General features: G+C 44.6%; 1 protein-coding gene across 1 annotated transcript in view; it reads right to left on the bottom strand.

Annotated features, from left to right (window-relative positions):
- Nucleotides 1-13967, bottom strand: part of Il23r (interleukin 23 receptor) — a 42177-nt gene that overhangs the window by 6175 nt on the left and 22035 nt on the right. Inside the window, exons 7-8 of the mRNA XM_087212893.1 lie at nucleotides 12184-12340; nucleotides 2090-2185 (exon numbers count right to left, since the gene is read on the bottom strand). Coding sequence (XP_087069019.1) covers nucleotides 2090-2185; nucleotides 12184-12340 — 253 coding nt within the window. The remainder of the gene's footprint in view (nucleotides 1-2089; nucleotides 2186-12183; nucleotides 12341-13967) is intronic.

Here is a 13967-nt window from a genome sequence, read left to right as displayed (position 1 = left end):
GACACAGGTGACAATTCCCGATGGCTGTGACAAGGTCTGATGCTGGCCACAGCCACAACAAAGGGTGGGTTTTTATCTTTTTAACCTTTGTGTGAGACAGAGTTGATATGAGGCTTCTCATCACTATGAACTTTTTCCTTCTGAGAAAGGACATTTGTGTGCTCTACGGAAGACACCAAAACTGCCCTAGATCTTGCACGTACATTTACAATGTTTTTCTAGCATTTTAAGGTTGTATTGATCTTCTGAGATCTTCCAAGAATTAATATACTTTATTCATCACATTTTCTTCCTAGCACATGAAAAAGCTCTATTTTTAAATTTAGGAGATACCTAAGAGTTTTTTTTTGAGACAGGGTCTTGCTCTGTAGTCCAGGCTATCCTTAAACTCACTATGTAGCCCAGGCTGGCCTTGAACTCAAGGTGATCCTCCTGCCTCAGCCTCCCAAGTGCTAGGATTACAGGTGTCTGGCCGGCTGATACCTAAGAGTTGACTTAGACAGGAATTTGGCCTAGGGCCATAGTGGGTGTTGATTTCCTTCCATCCACCTCCTTCATCCCTTTTTGTTGGATCCATAACTCTGGTTATTTCTACTCTCTGGAGGGTTCCAGGCTTCCGGCCTCTCTCCTAGACCCAGTTGGCAGGCAGCTGCCTGCAGAGCTTTAGCTAGCTTGTCCCCTACTGGAAGAGGGAATTCATGTTCCCCTGGGGCTAAGGAGCTACTGGTGAGCAGTTCAAGCCCCCGGGGTTACGGGCTGCCATTCGCTTTGGGCAGCAGTGCTTGGAAACGGGTGGAGAATTTCCAGGTTACCGCGTGCTGGAAGGGGTGAAGGAGGGGTGGGAACCCAGACCAGAGTGGGGCTTGGCCACTCATCAGTGCTGTGCCGCTGGTGCCCAGGGCTCAGGGCTTAGGTTTCCTCTCGAATAAAATAGAGGTGATAATTTCTGTTTGACACAGCTGCCGAGTCCCTGGCCTCTGCCATCCCCCAGATGATTGGGGTGTGCGCCGGACTAACACCCATCCCGCATCTGTGTCTGTCAACCCGAGAGCCCTGCGCTCTTGGCCTGTTTCCCGGGCGTCTAGAATGGGATCCTGGAAGATGGGGCTGTGTCCATCTGACCTGCACTGCGGGTTTCCCACTACCCAGAGCAGACTGCAGCACAGGAGATGTTTAGCGAGTGCTTGCTGAGTAAACAAACTAAAGGGCAAAGAATATCAGTGTGCCACATCCGTTCTTATGCCAGTTCCAGCAGATTTCTACGCCAGGAGGTAAAGGGTCCACCCAGGGAGAAATGGTCATGCCTAAAGCTTTTCAATTTCAAATTTCTATTTAGAGTTATATTTGCCCGTTGTACAACCTGATCAAACATTTTTTTGCCTAAATCATTTGGGTATATGCTTATTAATAAGAAATACCCAGTGATACTAACAAATAAAACAGGAGCTGGTTTATGTAGGAGAAAGAGCATAGATTGCAAGATTTTTGTTTGGTTTGGGTTTTGGAGACAGGGTCTCACTATGTATTTCAGGCTGGCCTTGAACTCATTATGTAGCCCAGGTTGGGCTTGAACTCAGGGTGATCTTCCTGCCTGGGCCTCCCTAGCTCTGGGATTATAGGCGTGCACCACCACACCTGGCTAGATTGCAAGATTTAAAAGAACGGATTTGAGTTTTCAGCTGCTGTTGGTAGCACATGTTGCTCACCCTCTCTGAGCTTCAGTTTTCTCATCTATAAAACAGATAGGTAACACCTGTCTCATTTGGTTGTTTTGAAGACCGGCAAAGGTGATGCATATTAACTGCTAGCATGTGGCAGAGAGTGATATTTTCATAAAGAAGTTTTTGGGACTTGCGATCCAGTAAGTACTGAAATGAAATGTATCCATGCCACTGAAAGAACTGGCAAAATCCACCCAAACCAGCTCTCAAATTCAGCTGCAAGCAAACTGTTGTGCTTCGAGGAGTGTTTCTCTCAGAAGGCGTAGAGCACATCTTATTACTCAGACCCTTCCGCCTGATGCGATTTTTCAGTGCAAGCGGTTCAGGCTGCTAAAACTCCCCAAAGAGCCCCAGTGGCCTTTTCTTACCGGAAGTCAGGTGACTTTGTAAGACAGAAGCAACGAGGAGACCGGAGTCCGAGTCCCGAGCATCTCGCTGCAGCGACTTCGGGGTGACCTGGGGGACTGACACAAAGGAACAGGGTGTCAGCACCTTGGGGCTCCTGCTGGGACCAGGCTCCCTGGAGACTGTCTCCCCGGTGAGAGCTAATCAAAGCCAACGGTGAGCTCTGATGGCTGGAAAGTGGGAAGCAAAGCAGTGGCCTTCAAGAGCACATCTTCCCCTTGGGTAGATCTGCAAGGACAGCCACACTACCAGGGCTTGCAAACTGCAACATGTGTCCCTCACTTCACCAGGCTTCCAGGCGACAAATACCAAGGAGCTTCCAGCAGATGATGCCATACAGATCCCCTTCCCTGAAGCCTCCAGGGTTGGCACACTCTGGGGAGGCCGTTGCCCTCTCAGGCTCCCCAGGAGCAGCTTGGTTTTGATGAGTAGACATGCTGGATGATGGCATGGGCAGAAGGGACGTCCTTGACACCCCACTCCACCCCCTCCCCGTGAGGACCCTGGCCTTCCTGGCTTTGCCTGCTGATGAAAGCTCTCACCTGTGTGGGGTGAAGTGACCTTCACTGGGACCTCAAAGGAGTCCTATGGTGACACTGCTTGTCCACCCCTCCTGTAACTAAAAGCTACCACTGCCAGAGGTGACTTCAAGGATGCAATGTGCCCAGGGACATTCCTGAAGATGTTCTAAGCTCTGCGTCCCTGAGAGGGACTCAAGCCCTGTTTGTTCGGGCTTTCTGAAGTTGGGGTTCAATTCTTTGCAAAGCTATTCTTTTGGGGGAATCACAACGTGAGGTGTCCCTGACAGTTGCTGAGATATCACAGCCTTAGACAACAAGCTACTGGGTCCCTGCCACTCTCTTGGAAAAATGGACCTCACAGTTTCAGTGAAAAGGTTCCCATGGATCTTTGGAAATGGCTACTTTTCTCTTGAAGGGCAATTTCCTGAGAAAAATGGGTAGGGCTTTTCGAAGGTGAAAACATTAGAGAAGCCGGAAGTCCTTTCCTGTTTTTATTCTGGCTTCTCTCCCCAGGAGGAAAGCATCCTTCTGAGTTGTGACCCAACAGAGCTTCTCTCTGGCTTCACTGAGTTTCTTCTCCCCCTGGCCTGTGTCCCTGGCATATTCGAGGGCTACAACCCTGATGGCCGATGGCCAGGGTTACTCATCGAAATCCACGTCCTCTCCAGTCAGAGCAAGCTGAAGTCTGCAGCTGCATGATCCCAGACGCTGAAGCTAGAAACAGAGTAAAACCCAGCAGAGCGTTCAGCTTGGCCTAAACACAGATTTGCAGTGTACATTGCTCTATTATTTCTATTTTTACTCTTAATAATTTTAAAATTAGCATTTTTATTTAAAAGCAGTAAGTGACAAGGTTGGCTCTTAACAGAGGTTTACGTAATTGTGCTGTATAAGCAGCAGGTAGTTATTTGCAATGAAACTTTATTCAGTTATTAATTTGCATCATGTAAAAATAATTTTCATAGCAGACAGGGCTTTATTAGCCCTAATGGAGAATAAACGAAGTCTCCTTTTAGAGTCTATTTGTTATCATGGTTTCAAATCAACTAGATGCATTCACTGAAATTAGATTAAAGTCATTTAAAAGAGGTACTTAATTAGGAGAGGATAATTTTAGAAAGAATCAGATATCTGAATAAGACAACTCATAAGACTGTCAGAGAAGAAATCAAGTCAATGACATTTTTAAGCACAGGATGGACAGGGACCCATACTGACCTCATTTGTCACCCGTACACTGCCACCAAGTGGCTGGGTCATTTCTTTTAAAGGCATATGTAACATTCCTCATTACACAAGCAAAAGTTATAATAAAGACATTTAAATAGAAGAATAACAAGCACCTAAAAGAACCTAACTGGACTCCCTTAATTCACCAGCTGCTAGTATTTTATAAGTATCTTCAAGTATTTTAACATAGGAAAGAATTCACAAACATAGATGCACGCACACGGATTCCTTTACAACTGAAAAACACTGTGTCAGCTCTAATTGCCTTAGCGTTGTCTAAGGGGGGAGAAAGCCTCAGAGCATTTTCATTATTTATTTAATATCCATGGTGTTGCTCTTCACGAGACAATTCCGTCCCCACAACAGAATGTTAAATTCTGCCTGTTTCTCTCACAGCGCGGATTTGAATGTTCTCGGGGAGCCCAGACTATCTCTAATTTGGGAAGAATTGTTTTATGGTTTATACACAGACAGAGAACTCCAGAGTTGGCTTCTAACTATGCATTTGAAGGAAATTTAGAGTGATTTCAACCAAGAAATGTCCTTTCTAGCTGGGTGTGACGGTGCAGGCCTGTAATTCCAGCACCTGGGGAGGCTGAAGCAGGAGGGTCAGAAGTTGGAGCCCAGCCAGGGCAACTTAGTAACTTAGAGAAACCCCATCTCAAAATAAAAAGTAAAAAGGGCTGGGGATGTAGCTCAGTGTAAAGGTCCTGGGTTCAATTCCAAGTACACACACACACACACACACACACACACACACACACACAAACACACGCACATTCGAGGAGATGTAGTGTCTTAGTCTTGGAAAAAACTTAAATCATAATATTAATAATGCATTCTTTGGCTCACCAAATACCAGGCCAAATTAATCAAATCCACTGAAATGGACCTGGTATTCCATTCGTTTCCTAGAAATGATGCCCAAAGCTGCCCATAAGCCCTTCTGTGCCTACCACGGGGCCAAGTGTGCTTTGTTCTCTCTTGAGGTGTGTGTTTAGCAAGCACTAATTAATTACACTCGGGTCACACACCAGACTTCACCTGCCTTCTCGCTTCGCACCCCACACCCACCCAGTTAGGTAGCTACTTCTCTCATCTTCGTTTTATGGGTGAGGAAACAGTCTTTAAGGGTGTAACGCGCTTGTCCAGCAGCCCCAGGAGGCGGCCAGAGAGGAAACCCCGTACCAGCCCCGCCAGTGAACAGCCTCCTGTCCCGGAAGGGACCTCACAGTGCTCTCCCGGCCTGTCACAGCGCTGGACCCATGGGGCTGGGGGCCACGGCTGGACAGCACCACCCCTTTTATTTTCTTCCTAAACCAACTACAGGGTTTTCCTCGGCTGTGCGAGCAGTATGTGCCAATACAGGATGCTGGAGAGTATAGAAGCGTAGGAAGACACATGTACAGTTTTTGGTTGGTTCACAAACTAGGAACAATTATTTTTCATGTTTGTCACATCTTTTGTGTAGATCTGTACTCTATGGAGGTCATACACTTTAATATGGTGTGTTCTGTCTTTTTCACTCAATGTTACATAATGAACATTTTGTTATTTATTAAACATCATTCAAAACATCATACTGATGGCTATTTAATATTTCATCACGTTTGTACTGTATTTATGCAGGGATTGGCCTACGGGGAACCCTTATAGCTTGGTGGTTTCAAAGACCACATTGGATGTGGGCAAAACCGCCCGAGTCTTGGTTCTAGCATGTGGAGTTATGCAGCTCTGGGCAAGTTGTTTAACCTTCTGTGACTCACTTTCTTCACCTGTAAAATTAGATAACAGTGGGGCTTCACTCTTGAGGTTTGACGAGAGAGTTCCTACCAAGCACTCAGTACCACATTTTATATAATTTTAAAAACCTTACTAAGTATTCATTGTTGGTATTGTTGGACTTATATTGATTCCAATTCTTACTATTAAAATTAGCCTTTGGATCAGTATCATTGTGGATAAATTTCCTTTGCATATCTCCTGATCTCCGCATCTCTGACTATTCCTAAGGCAAGATTTCTGCAAGTGCAGTTACCGGGCCAAGGATAAAGACCTCGGTAAGGTTTCTGCATTTACCCGGTCCTCACCAATCTTTGTGTTGCAGCCATGGCCAACAAGACCTGCGTCCTAACTGCTGTGGGAGGAGCCGCTGCCACAGGGTTCTTTCCCGACCTTTCTTTCAGAAACTTCTAGACATTCCAGCAAGGGGAGTCATATTAAAAGAGGCAAAGGGTGTGTTTTTCAAATTATTGGAGTTCCCCGACACCATCATTCTGATTTTTTTTTAAGCACAAGCATCTCCTTGTGGTTTCTCTCTTCCTAATCTTCCTTTAATAATTCAGCTGCATCGCCACATTTAAGTGCCATCTCACAAGGCCAGGGCAGCGTCACGCTGTGGTTGGAATTCAGCTTTATGGGGCCAAGGGCAAAGGTTGGGCCCCTCCCATCTCAGCTAAATGAAGACAATGGCCCTGCACGCCCACTGTTCAGAGAAAATGGTGCGTCAGCGGAACACTCCCTGCCATGCCTTGAGAAACAAGTCCAGCGCTGAATCATTTGGTGGATTAGGGGGCTGTGTCCCCACGTGAATCAAGACAGCAAGGTCTGTGGAGACATTCAGGGGATCTGCGTTCGTACTTGGTGTGTAGAGGAAGAGGAGGGAAGAAATGCACATACGGAAGTTAAATCACAGGGACCATACGGAGACGACGGTCTAAAGTCAAACCAGCAAAACTACACAAGGAGGGCAGCTTCCATAGTTTCCAGTGGTCAAGGGTTCTTTGGAAAGACAGCACGCCTGGGTCTCTGAGTCCAAGCAGTTACTGCACACTTGGATGTTCTCCGCGCCCAATGCCAAGACATACTTCCGGCCAGCATCCTAGGACAGGTAAGGAGCAGGACAGCGGAGTCTCGAGGCGCACAGCTCCCTGTGCACCCAGCTGGCCCCAGCCCAGCCGACCAGGTGTTGCTGCACTCAACTCCCAGACGTTGGGAGTGGAGAGCTGACGGGCAGCTTCAGGAAGCCATCTAGCACCAGCACAGACGCAGAGGTACAGCTGCATCTCGGGTCTGGGGATGGCAGCACTGCGGGCTGTGCCAGGCCTGGGACAGGCAGTGGCGGGGGCCACGATGCCACCCACAGGGTCCTCACCAGAGTCGTCCTGGCTGTGGTTCTGGTTCCCATCACACTTGGATTCCACTCATGCCCTCTTGGCCAGCCTCTGTCCTGATTCAGCTATCTTCCCAGTGATCTACTCTGCCTAAAGCAACCAGACTTGACTTCTCCTGTTTACCCTTGAGCACCCTGCATGTGGAGGTGGCGCATGGCTTGGTGAGGCCTTAGGACAAGTAATGGCTTCCTAACACCTCCTGACGATGTTCCTGTCCTAATCTCTGCTATCTGTGACCAGGTTACCTTACAGGGCACAAGGGACTTGAGTTGGGACCATAGTCCCAGATTATGGCTGGGTCCAGTGAAGTCACAAGGGTGCTTCCAAGAAGACAGTAGCAGAGCAAGAGTCAGAGAAAGAGACTGGAAGGAGCTTCTTTTTCTGCAGATGTAGGATGGGGCCATGAACCAAGCAATGCAGGTGGCTTCTAGAACCTGGGTAGGGTCATGAAAATGAGTCTGTCCTGCAGGTTCCAGAAGGAGCAAACCTTGATCTTACTCCAGAGATACTAAGATGAGAAATATCTATCAGATAACAAATGTATATTGTTTTAAACTATTGAGTTTGTTGATAACTTGTTCTAGCAGCAATAGGAACAAAATGCAGGAGATTATTACTTCCTCATGGAAAAGCATAGTCTTTATTCTCTATGAGTGGATGGAAAACTTCAGAAAGATTGTTGAGTTATTTTTTTAAAAATTCTTTACAAACTTGATGTTTATTAGGGTCAGGAGCCAAAGAAATTTGCATAAATTCAAATGAAAAGTCTAATGTGATTAGTATTTCAAGGAACACTGTGTATTGTTTAGCAGTTTAGCAACCAAGAATTTGCAAATTTATAATCCATCTCCATGTGGATGAATGACAAATCTCTAATTAAAAATGAAAGAATTTTGGAAAAACTCCATGTGCCACCACTGAAGTTGGATTATATTTAATATCCCCTATATTTAGTTCCAGTGACATAATATTTGTTTTTTGCTCTTTCAGCTACTAAAAGTCCTGAAAATTTAATGAGAGCCTTCAAGGATCCCTTTGAGATGCAACAAGTAGTAATTTTAGGAGAACAAAGAGAAATGCTGAACAGCTGCTGGTACTTGCCTTTCTCTGGAAAACTGTCACACACAAAGGGTATGAAGTGGTTTCTCTGAAACTTCTGCAAGCTGCCCACGCAAGCACTTCAGTGGAGTCATTACTGAGGTGCTGCCCGGCCCCCAGGCCTCCTGCTTATTAAACGGATTACAAAGCTTGTGCTTTCTGGATTGCAGACCTGAAAGTCACTCCTGCCAGGGAGTGGTACCTGCACCATTTTACGTTGGTTGTAGTGAATTTAAGGAAGTCACTTTCAGGTTTTTGGTTTTCTACACAGACAAACTGTCTTCTCCCCTTTGAGTACTTTCCGCACTACCTAAGACCCAGGGGTTTTGCAGTGGCCGTCAGTGTGGTGGGGTAGAAGCTCCAGCATCTGCAGCCCGCGAGATCCCCAGACGCAGCCAAAGCCTCCGTGGGGACAGGGCTGCACCTGCTCTCGCGGCACTGCCCCTTCCCTATCCATCTCCCCGGTTCTCATCGCTCGCCCCAAACCCTGCTTCACGACTGGTACTCTTGACAAAGCAGAGTCTCATCGCATGTTCTCTTCGCCTGTGCTTGCTTTTGTAGAACAAACCCGCATTAACAGTGCCGCCCTGCTGGCCTGGCTCTGTCCCTAGCGTTGTCCTAGCAGAAGAGGACTTCGTGGGTCAGCGGCACCAGCAGAGCTGTGAATAACGTGGTGCCGGAATCCCACAGCCCGAGTCCGAGTCCGGCCCAGGGCGGCGCTGTCTGCCAACACCGAGAGAGCCTCGCCGCCTCATCCGAGCAATGGAAGAGTAACCGCGCCCTTTTTATGGGTTCCAGTGACACAGAAAGGACAAGTCACGTATAAAATACTTCTCGAGGTGCCTGTCACATTTTCAGTGAAAAGACACAGCAGCATCCGGACACGTTAGCTATCCTTTATCATCGAGAAGACACCCAAGAGTGACCACTTAATTGGCCTCTTGCTAATTCAGCAGGGTAAAGAGAAAGGGGGTCCAAGCAGGAGGATGGCCCCTGCTGTTTGTGAAAGCTTCATATTATATTCTGAGGGATTGGCGCTCTCTCTCTCTCTCTCTCTCTCTCTCTCTCTCTCTCTCTCTCTCTCTTCATTCTTTCTTTCTTTTTCGAATAAAGTTTTGGTTTCCATGAAAGTCTACTCTTAGGAAGGAAAACAGATTCTTACAAGTCATTTAACCCCTTATAAATGAGTTGGTTTGGTTTCATTCTGTGTGGAGATGAATAATTCAGTGATACACACACATAAGAATGTCAGAATAAAACAGGAAATTCCTGCCTGAAGGGAACATTATCGCCTGGACTGTGTTCTTCATAAATAAACCTTAATTACTGGAAAGGCTGGCTGGCCCAAACCTCATCATCAAATAAATGGGTTAAGTAAAGTAATTTTTTTTTTGTAATCATAAGGCAACTCAAACTTCAGCCATGAAGCCTGATTCTTTCTGCTTTTATTTACACTTTCATTTATAATGCTATGATTTATGCAATTCTTATGCTCGATTTTTATTTTCTGTCTTCTCTAGAATGAAACTTTTCCAAAGCAGGAAACTTTGTCTCTGTGACTCACTGAGATTTTCCAGCACAGAACAAGGCCCAGGCATACAGTGAGGCTGAACAGCCCCTCCTTCGTGAGTGAGCAAATACACTTCCATGGAAAACTTATTACAAGACAGGGTCTCACTAAGTCACTCAGTTACTCAGGCTGGGCTTGAACTTGCAGTCCTCCTGTCTCAGCCCCCCAGAGTGCTGGGATTATAGGTGTGCACCATCAGGGCCTGGTGGATGGCTTTTAGAAAAGAATTCATACGAAAGATTTCTAAAAAGCAATTTGGCAAAGTGCATCAGCATCTGAAACTATGCTTAACTCTTGATCTAATAATTTTTTAGACCCCCCCAAAAAAGAGCATTTATATGCAAATCTATCAAAGAAGTTTACTGAAAATGATTTAAAAGGAAATAACCTTTTTCCTTTAATATTATTTAAATAAGGATTAGATATATTATAATACATCCATAAACTGGAATGTTGTGCAGCCATTAAATAACTTAAACATTTTTATTTAATAGCTTTTAAAAACCCAACAAAATACCTAGGGATTTAGCTCAGAGGTTTCGTTGCCTGCTGCGCAAGTGCAAGGACTCAAATTTGATCCCTGGTACCAAAAAACAAAAACAAACAAACAAAAAACCCAACAAAATAATCTGAGAAAATCAGAATACAAAACAGCAAATACACCACACCACCAGTCATTAAAAAATAAGTGCATAGGAAAAAATTAGCACTAAATTGATTAAAATGTGAATGACAGGCATTTCTAAACTGTATATTATAATAAACTTGCATTGTTTTTATAAACAGAAAAAAGAGACACATTTTTAATATGTGCACTTTCACTAAACACATTCACTGTGTCTCATTTAATGCATCTTAGAAAGAGATTTGTACCATGAAAGTAGGCTATGGCTCCTCTTAGCTAATGTGGGAAATGTGGATAAATGCACATTTTTAGAGGTACTTTATTTTCACATACATTTATTTTGGTATTTTTGCCTCTTACGTGATTTTTCTCCTTAGGAAACAAAAGATTTAGTTTAGACTGTGGGAGGGAGGGTCACTCTGGCATTCTTGCTGCTTCGTGTCTCGGGTGGGAGACCTTTACCTAAAGAACACTTGTGGTCCTCTACATAACTCATATGGGCCGCACCTTCACTTTCCCACCAAAATTCGTGAGCTTGATCAGGGCGGCAGGGGAAGCACCCAGCATCTGGGTGATCAGGTGCCGTTTCCCACTCACAGTGTGCCAGCCAGCCAACCAGCCACCCTCAGTTACCATGTTTGTAAAACAGCACCAATTACGCTGCCAAATGCGGGGGACATAAAAATCAAATAACCTTATGCACAGCAAAGCAGCACTGTGTAAGCAGTAAGTTACCAATTGGAATAACCTTATTAGATGATTCTAGAATTCATCAACAAAAAACACGGGTGCCAACTAAATTCTACTCTGAAATGGTGTCTAAAAATTCTTCACAATATGAACTTAAGACAGAATACATGAAATGAAAAACTTTCAGAAAAGAGAACTGATACTCATTAATGAAAATAACTCCCTTAATAATGTATTTCTAACATTTGGGCATCAGGGGGAGCCAAAGGAACTTCTGAGGACTGGATCTAGGTTTCCCTAATTCTGGGGCAGTCATTGATATTTATGATGTATGTGGAAGTGCTTTGAAAACATAAGACACAACTCCAAGATGTTATAATAAGGGTGATATCAACAATGCTGTGAGTATAATGAAGTCCTTCATGTCTGAAAAGAAAAATTGAAACCTAGCGTATAAACTACACAGTAGAGAAGTTTAGAAGGCCATGATGGGTAGGATGATGATTCCAGTGGATTCATTTATTATTTGCTCACAACTGAAGTCTACTTAGCTAAGCAATCATTATTGAAAGACATGAATCAATGTATATAAAATTAATAATATTAAGAATAGGAACATTTCTGAAGAGATATAGAGCCGCGAGACCTCTTTGAGAACTGATTAATCCCATGTCTGAATGTTTTAACTCTTTCTGATTGTTTTGTATATGGTAGTTAATCAATATTTATTGAGATGATTTGATTGTGTCTCCTTTAGAAGCATATATATTTTGGGGGATCTCTTAATAATTTTCAAAACATAGTTTTATATAACTATGTGGCTCAGAACCACCCAGGATGTTTGTAAGAAACGCCCACGTTAACCCCGCCCCCCACTGTGGAATCAGACCCTTGGGGGCAGTGGCAGTGGGCGCACATCTTAAACAAGTGCCATCCAGTTGGTTTTCATGTCCAGAAGTGTTCGAGAACAATTTCATAAACTGTAGTCACCCTCAGAAAAATCAAAGCAATATGATAAGTTGCGCATGTGCCCTGGTTTTGTCCATTTGGGCAGAAGTCAAGGCCGAAAAGATATACACACTTAGAAAAGAGTCAGAGGTGAAAAGGAGACAAGGAAAGCCTTGGAGAAGAAAATCGTACACGGACTCACCTGTCGCTGGGGTTTTGTGATAAAAAGGTGCGCTCCAGGGCTGCCAGTACCTTTTCCCTGTTCCTCGACACCTCACTTGAAATACGTAGCTAACGTCTGGCTCCAGGAAGAATTCAGACCGGTGTGCGTATGTGATGTTGGTGTCAAATTCTGTGACCTGAAATAAATTCACAGCAGTAATAAAATATTCAGCGCACTTTTAAAGCGAAGTTACTCTGCTTAGCAGAAAGGTATGGAGCATCTGCTACCTCCCCATGCTCTTCTAAGCCCTGAGAAACGGAGAGGAAAACACAGAACCAAATACGTGCTTTAAACAGTAAAAGTGAAGTTCATGTTGCTACGTGTTTGCCCACTCTCTCAAGCTTATGGAATCTCAAGGAAATCCCACATGTCACCTATTCTGCATCTGGAACAGCTGATTTTAGTGGGATGGGGAAATACAGGACTGGATGGCTATTGCTTCTATCCTTTCTCTTTGTCTCTCTGTCTCTCGACACTATTTTTCTTTCTGCTGTTGAATATTTGTATAAACAATTTTTTCCTGAATGATAAAAAGAATTCATTTGCTTGTGATTACTTTTAGAAATAATGACCCACATGCTAAACTGTTAAACTGGTCATTATAATAGATTTAGGCAAATTCTACAAGGCTGTGTGTGTGTGTGTGTGTGTGTGTTTGTGTGTGTGAGAGAGAGAGAGAGACAGATATATATATATGGAGAGAGAGGGAGGCTAAATATTCAAGACTGTTGAACTATGAAAAAATCCCAATAGAAATAAGAAAGAAAAAGCCAAAGGAATAAGTTGACAGTGCTTTTAGCACTATCACCTGCAATAAAACACAATGACAAATGACCCCAGACATCTCACTCCCGGGAGACACCGAGGCATTTGCAGAGCACCTTCTGAAAGCTGTACCAAGTGATTTACAGAAGAAAGCGGTACACATTGGAAGGCAGACATCTGAGGCATCTGGAGAGGTATTAATGTTCCCAGATACAGTGGACCGTGGAGTCCCGACTGGCCTGACATACGAACAACTTGAGATTCCACCAAATGTTAGTTTTTAACTTACAAACAAAGTCTCAAGTTACAATCCAAATGGTCTCAGGTACAGATTTAACCTAAAGATCTCTGGAAGGAATATGACAGCATCCTCTCCTGTGTGGGGCTCACTGGGAAATCCCGGGCCAGTGTCTCTCTGAGGACACTGAGATCTGCCTGTGCGCAGGAGAGAGACTGTGAAGGCTGTGTAGAGGAACCCAAGCCTTCAATTGATCAACTTGAGTTACAACCAGCCCTCGGGAACAGACTGAGTTTGTAAGTCAAGGGTCCACTGTACTCAGGGAAGAGAGCTAAAACTGTCAAGGTAAAAAGAAAGAAAAGGACAAAGTATCAGCCTCCTGTAGGGATTCTTCTGTTAGAACCCCACCTTAGCACCCATCTTGAAAGCTCGGAATGCTCTGAAATTGTAAAATCCCCGGAAATATCCATTTCGGGTGTGTGAATCCCAGAGGACGCCCTTCAGCGTCTCTGTAAGAATGGCCTCAGCAGGTCTGCTGTGTGAACATGATCAGGACCTGGGAGACCTGGCAGAATCTCACCCATCCTGACAAAGACCGAACTTTCAAACGGAGTCGGCTTGGCTTCCTATCAGCATTTCTCGGAAGAAATTTTTCTTCTCCAGTGTGTCATTTGCCATCGTGTTTATAGATAAGTCCTCTTTAAGAAAAGAAATGTCCTAAAATTAAGCCAGAATTCCAAAGTTGGAAGGGGGGGGGGGT

This window comes from Heterocephalus glaber, unplaced genomic scaffold, assembly GCF_053883595.1.
Source record: "Heterocephalus glaber isolate CG9 unplaced genomic scaffold, H.glaber_assembly_v1.0 deba00001442, whole genome shotgun sequence".
In the NCBI taxonomy this organism is placed as follows: domain Eukaryota; kingdom Metazoa; phylum Chordata; class Mammalia; order Rodentia; family Bathyergidae; genus Heterocephalus; species Heterocephalus glaber.
This window is presented reverse-complemented; position numbering and strand designations above follow the sequence as displayed.